Genomic DNA, 6,634 nt, shown 5'->3' with positions numbered 1-6,634 from the left:
AACATTCAGCTTAAAACACCCCGAAGATGGCCAAAGCCAATGGACAATCGCCGTCCTATGAACTCTATGAAAAAAAATCGAGATGTCCAGCGATCTCGTCGCATGATAGACACCTACCCAATGGTGGGACTTGAAAATACGCGCAGCATGGGCAAGACGCAGGTAAGACAGAATCTGAGACTTCACAGTCTCCCCTGAAATGTGCAAATGATGATGCTTCGCATCATAATGAGCCGTCCAGAGAAACCACGATACAATAAAAGGAAGAAACTCCTTCACATGTCCCCCGTGTGTCCAGAAAGGATTCCTCTTCCAAGAACTGAGGAACAATTTAAAATCCCCAGTGTGAGGAATCCGGACACGAAAAATAGTTCCAAAGAAATGCCAGACAGATCGAGCAATCGGGCTATCGAGGAAAATGTGAGTGAATGTCTCCGACATATCACAACACTGGCATTTGGAAGCTAACTTAAAACCACGATGCTGAATCATATCATCAACCGGGAGCCAGTGATTCCAAAACCTCCAAAGGAAGAATGACATAATAGGCCGCAACCAGCTGCCCCAGCAAGGAGTCAAGATATCAGATGGATGGTCTCTCAAATAGAAAAAATCCCACATAGCTTTCAATAAAAAAAACACCATCAGAACTATGAATCCAACGACCCACATCAGGCTCACCAGAGGCGATTGGAACCAGATAAATCACCTCAGCCACAGAGGGGGCAACCACCGAGCAAAGGAGATCAATATCCCAAGCCCTCTTTGAAAGAAAGTGTAAATACACGAGCATCACGAGCCTTTCTAACCTCACTCTTGCTCGACAAAGGAGAGTCCTCGAACCAGATATCATCCCAAAAAGAAAAATCACCCAAACCAACCCGCCAACGGATACCAAGCTCCGCACGTGGTTGAATATGAAGTAGGCGACACCAAGTAGGGGATATAGAACCACGAGAGGGGGCGCAGGCAAGGTGCTCCAGCCGACGGTATTTATGCATCAAAAAATTTGGCTCAGAGGGAAGAACCCTGTCTTAACCGAAACCACAGTTTGATGGAGAAGCTATCCACAAGATCTTTCAATATTTTGAAGCCAAGACCCCACTCAACCATAAGGAGGCAGGACCGAGACCATCGAGCCCAATGCCATTTCTTCTCCAAGGGCCGAGACCCCCAGAAAAAGGCATTAAAGGCACGCTCAAGCTTCTCAATAACTGCCAATGGTGGCTGAACCACTAAAAAAATAAATCGGTGTCGAGAGGAGTACGCTACGAATGAGGGTCATGCGGCTCCCCGAAGAAAGTGTCCTGATCTCCCAACCCTGACGCCGTCTTTTAACCGACTGTAAAAGGGGATCAAAAAGAGAACACACCATGTTACCCCAAAACAAGGGAACTCCGAGGTACTTGGGCGGCAAGTGACCATCCGCAAACCCAGTGATACGCAAAAGCCGAGAGCGGTGGCGCTCATGGCACCCTAGAGGCAAAATCAGAGAACTCTTGATAGCGTTAACCAGCTACCCAGAACAATTCTCATAGTGATGCAGAAATCGATGAGTCTCTGTATCCCACGAGACCCACAATTGGCAAAAATAATGATATCATTAGCATATGTCAGGTGGGAAATCAAAATATCACAGCCAGAACGGTACCTGATGATAGGATACTGCAGGTATAGGCGGTGAAGGCCACGCGAAAGGTACTCCGCCCCCAAAATGAAAAGGGGACAATTGATCTCCCTGCCGTAGGCCGTAGTAGAACCAAAGAACCCCGAAAGAGACCCATTGATATTCACGGAGAAATGAAAATGAGAGATGCAGGCCGAGACCATCGCCACAACCCTCTCCGAGAAACCAAAATGGCGCAAAACATGAAGAGGAAAGGCCATTAGACCCGATCATATGCATTAGCCATATCCAAATTCAAGATAACATTACCACCACGAGTGGGGAGAGTGAGACTGTGAGTGAGCTCCTGAGGATATTATCAAAAATCATCTGTCCTGGAACAAAGCCAATCTGATTCAATGAAATAGGTCTCTCCACCATAGCCCGCAAGCGAGAGTACAACAACTTAGAAATAATCTTGTTCGTGACATTACACAGACTGATCGAACGGAAGTCCAATCAAGCATGTGCACCCTCGACTTTAGGGATCAAAGTGATCACGGTGGCGGTAAAAATCTGAGGCATTGGAGAGCCTCTGAAAAAATCCAAAACCGCATCCAACACATCCTAATGAACAATCTCCCAGCAATGCTAAAAAAACGCCGAAGAGAAGCCATCAGGGCCTGCCTTACTGTCAAGATGAATGGATAAAACAATTGCGTAGGATCTCCTCTAACGAGGGGGTAACATCAATACCATTATTCTCCACATCGGAAATCACTGAAGAGAAGCTCAAAAAATCAGGACGATCAAGCACAAAGGGATCCCCGGTAAGCAAGTCTTGAAATAACGAGGCTCCCGACTGCTAAATCAGCTCAGGAGACGTTTGGAAAACCCCTTTATCCCAGATGGGGAATATCTTGTTCGCCACACGCTTCTTCTTAACCATGTTATGAAAGAGTTTAGTGTTCCGCTAACCATCATCAAGCAAGTTGGATGCGCTTTTTGTTTCCAAAAATCCACCTCCATGGCGGTGACACGGGCCCGATCCGTATTGTGATTAGACAGGGCAGTCCAATTCGAATTAGAAGGATCGGCCTCACAGGCAGCCTCGACAGACCGAACAACCATCTCTGCCTTAGTGAGTCTATCAAAGATGTTACCAAAAACATCCCGATTCCACCACTTGAGGTGATGTTTAAGGTGCTTCAACTTGGCAAAAAGGCGAGGCACGCCAACAAGACTACAAGGCCATGCCCAATTAAGCCTGACCGTCTGCAAAATATTATGGTGCCTAAGCCACATATGCTGGAAGCGAAACGAGCTCAGTCCACGGGCAAAAACTGGAGCGGTAACAAAAAGAGGACAAGGGTCTGATACTGTATGACTAAGATGTTCAACCCAAATAGAACTGAAATGATCGTCCCAATCAACAGACACCATAACCCTATCCAACCACTTCAAAATGGTCTTATTTGTCCACGAGAACGAAGACCCCTCAAAACCAGGGCCAACCAAGCCAGAGTCTATAATGAAAGAGTTGAACTCCTCCCTGGGGAGCAACCTGCCACCACGGGTGCCCAGACACTCAGAAGCATATCTGACGACATTAAAATCACCACCGACAAGCCAAAGATTCTGAACAGGCTTAACCTGAAGTAATGAAGCCCAAAGATCCACGCGCTCAACGTAATCACAGCTGGCATACACAAAAGAACAAAAAACCTCAACTGGCAAAAAAATGGACAGACAACTTGATGTGAAGAAACTGCGCATGGTCAAAGACGCACTCAGGCTGCACATTGGCAGCAAAAAAGCTCAAATATGACCATAGAGATTTGAAATAACTCTAGAAAAACCCAAACGACAAGTCATGAATCTCTGATCGAAAGAAATCATCGGCTATAAAAATAGCCAAAACCTTGAATTGTGTCATCTTCACAAAGGCATGAAGCCTCTGTTGGGACTCCGAGTTTCAAAGTCCACAGATATTCCAGATTAGGTAATTCATGGGGAATGAGCCGCAGAAGTGCTTAAATTCTTCTTGGACAACCTACGAGGATCATCCTGTTTTCTTTTCTTCACATCGGCCATATCTACGTCTGGAGCACACTCCTCATATACACGACCATCCCAAGACTCAGAATGTCTATCAAAATCCAAATCAGGGTCATCTGCAGACACCTTTCGAACAATCATCTCACAAACAGGGGATACCTGTCGAGCAACCATGTCCTCAAACGTAGATGAAACCTCTGAGGAGGAAGGAATGTAGGGGATCGAATGGCTACTCTGATTCTCGACACAAAGAGCAGGTACACTAGCTGGAGATCTCAGATTATCTGCACAAACCTCAAATGAACCAATATCTTCTCCTCCACACCACGAGCCCAAGAGTGTGTTGACACACTGTCCGTACCGAGAAATAAGACCTCGATAGTGGATGGACCCACCCGACTAGGATCAACATCCACAACGGGAGTCGTATCTACAAGAGTGTCTCCAGGGAGACCGACACCCACATCCCCCAAGTAGGATCCAGAATTAGGATTGTGACCAACTAATCCACTAGCATCAAAGCGCAGGTTCTCATCATGCCAGGGTGACAGGACTGGAAAGGCATTTGAGGAAATCATTGGCGGTGAAACAGTAGGACATGAAGGGGAAACTCTAGTTGGAGGACCACGACGCACTGACCGCCTCCAACTTTTTCAACTGGGACCGTCACCAATTTAATGAAGCTTGGGCTGTGGTCCTGGATGGAATACATGAGTGGCACTCCATGGGGGTTTTGGACTGTAGGAGCATCCGAATGCTGAGGATTATGAGCAGCCTGCGTGCCTAGAAGGCCCGGGGTTCTTCTCGTGGGAGTAACACACGTTAGTCGAATGTCCCAGCATCTTGCAATTTATGCAATACACAGGGATTTTCTCATAGATTACATCAATTTCTTTGGTTTTGTTCACCCCAACCAACCCAAACATGCTTAATGGGAGGCTCCAGAACATTAACCTCCACACAGACTCTAGCAAAAGCACCTCGAGAGGCATTGGTTCTGTGGTCGTCCATTTTCACCAGCTTATCCACAATTTGAGCAAGAGCAAAAAAAATATGTTTATCAAACAAATGCAGGGGTAAATCTGGAAAAAGGATCCATACTGGAGCAATGAGAGATTCCTCGTGCAGCTTAAATTCAGGGGTCCACTTATAGAATCGGATCCCCAATGGTCCCACAAACTATTCCCTCACGTACATATACGCACATAATCCAAGAGAGGGAAAGAACAAGAAAACCTTCGGGCAATAATTTTGAATCAAAAGATCGCACTAGTCTCATTTTGGCAAAAACTGCAGAAATCTGAGAATTGGGGACTAGTGATCTGTTGCCTGAGATTTTACTAACCAAAGCATACTTGAAGGGCTCAATTAAAGAATAAATTACCTCATCCGAGGATCAATTACCTAGCTTACCATCCTAAACATATGGTCGGGCATCTCGTCCATAGAATTGCACACGTCTTAAAAGCTTTTCTTCAACGTGCGCGGAGATGGTGGAGACAAGGCATCACGGAAAAACACCAGAAGCAGAACAGAAATGCTCGGACCAGATTTGACCGCAGATTTCAATATATTGACTGTCGAGTTGACCCGAGTGGATCGACAGAGTCAACAAGCGAGTCAACGGCCGGAGTAGTAGAGGTCGACGGTGAAGTCATGGGGAGCTTAAAACCAGGCTTCAATCCAGCAGACTCGGGTACCTGAGGGATCAATTGATCAAAAATCAGAGATGAAAATCGAGGAAGAACATGAATTTGTGCGTTTACGATCGGAGATGGATTTCTAGAAATTGATGATACTGGAAGATTACCCATAGTCTATGGAGCAACCTGTAAGGAGGAATTGAAAAACGAAGACCCGAAATAATCGGGACCAAAACAATCTCTTCCGCAAGAGAAGGAGAAACTACGGTGCAAAGAAGATAAAAATCCCAGGCTCCCTCAGAAAGGATATTATATAAACATATTTTATATCTCCATATAAAATATATACATGTATATTAATTAAATTAAATAACCATTATTTAATTAATAAATTAACTCCTTGGTTAATTTAATTCTAGACTCCTCTAGAACATATATGAGAACTTGTGCAAGTTAGTAGTCACCACTACTAGCACAATCATTTAATTAGTAAATTCCAAATTCACTAAAAAAAATGATTCCGAACTCATTATAACTCCGAACGACGATCCGAGAGCGCCGATGTACCAAGGATACAAATCTTGTTCATATAATGAAAATAAAAAATTTCGAAGATCAAAATTTTCATTTACTAAATTTAGAACTTTCCATATATGACAGTTACCATATTTGGCAGCTGCCAGTTTTAGTGAACTCCTTCACAAAATAGGCAGTTCCACTCTCCTTCCTTATTTAGAAATCATGCTAACTTCCAATTCTTCCATCATATGGAATCAGCTCATAAACTCCTTTATAAGCATCTTTTTTGATCTCCATCAAACTATAGTCGCCAAATTCTAGCTCCTTGAAATTTGACTATCTCAATGGGAACACAGAATCCGATACTTGTGTGACCCTCAATGGTTCAGGGATACAGCTAGCCGTGAGATCACATCAACATGTGATTCAGAATAACATTTATTATTATTCGGGTTTACCCTAGTTAACCCCATTCTTTTCATCAACTCCTTGATCAAGAATGTCAGAACTTATTTCTGATTGCACCCTCGGATCATGGTAAGAGCGTCTAGTAGCATCGCCCTATGATCCCCTAGGTATCACTGATAGTGCCTGCAAGAACCTTTAGTCATGGTTAGCGTACAGTACGGTCCCTTCAACACATATATCCCGATCGAATCTACAACCATTGGTATATCGAGAGTTGCATATGAATTCGATAACGATGTGATTTATCTTTGAGTACTAATAGTGTCATGGCATGTGCAACTTGGAAAACACCTTTCCCTAAAGCACATTTCTTGCTCTGGCCAGAGACTCCTTGCACTAT

General features: G+C 44.4%; 1 protein-coding gene across 1 annotated transcript; it reads right to left on the bottom strand.

The window, feature by feature from the left end:
• Positions 1 to 1,014: 1,014 nt before the first annotated feature.
• On the bottom strand, positions 1,015 to 1,887 carry LOC140804447 (uncharacterized). Its single transcript, XM_073160483.1, has 3 exons — positions 1,521 to 1,887; positions 1,321 to 1,476; positions 1,015 to 1,235 (listed from the first exon to the last, which is right to left on the bottom strand). The coding sequence occupies exons 1-3, from the start codon at positions 1,885 to 1,887 to the stop codon at positions 1,015 to 1,017; spliced, it is 744 nt and encodes a 247-aa protein (XP_073016584.1).
• Positions 1,888 to 6,634: the final 4,747 nt, after the last annotated feature.

Source organism: Primulina eburnea, chromosome 11, assembly GCF_022965805.1.
Source record: "Primulina eburnea isolate SZY01 chromosome 11, ASM2296580v1, whole genome shotgun sequence".
NCBI classification, from domain to species: Eukaryota; Viridiplantae; Streptophyta; class Magnoliopsida; order Lamiales; family Gesneriaceae; genus Primulina; species Primulina eburnea.
The sequence above is the reverse complement of the archived record's forward strand: the minus strand, read 5'-3'. Positions and strand labels throughout refer to the sequence as shown.

What these genes read in the sequence shown, in the direction of transcription:
- LOC140804447 (XM_073160483.1), bottom strand. Translation starts at nt 1,887, where the DNA reads ATGGCCTTTCCTCTTCATGTTTTGCGCCATTTTGGTTTCTCGGAGAGG. An exon ending in CACTATGAGAATTGTTCTGG is followed by an intron (nt 1,477 to 1,520) that starts GTAGCTGGTTAA and finishes TTTTGCCTCTAG; the next exon opens with GGTGCCATGAGCGCCACCGC. An exon ending in GGTTAAAAGACGGCGTCAGG is followed by an intron (nt 1,236 to 1,320) that starts GTTGGGAGATCA and finishes TTATTTTTTTAG; the next exon opens with TGGTTCAGCCACCATTGGCA.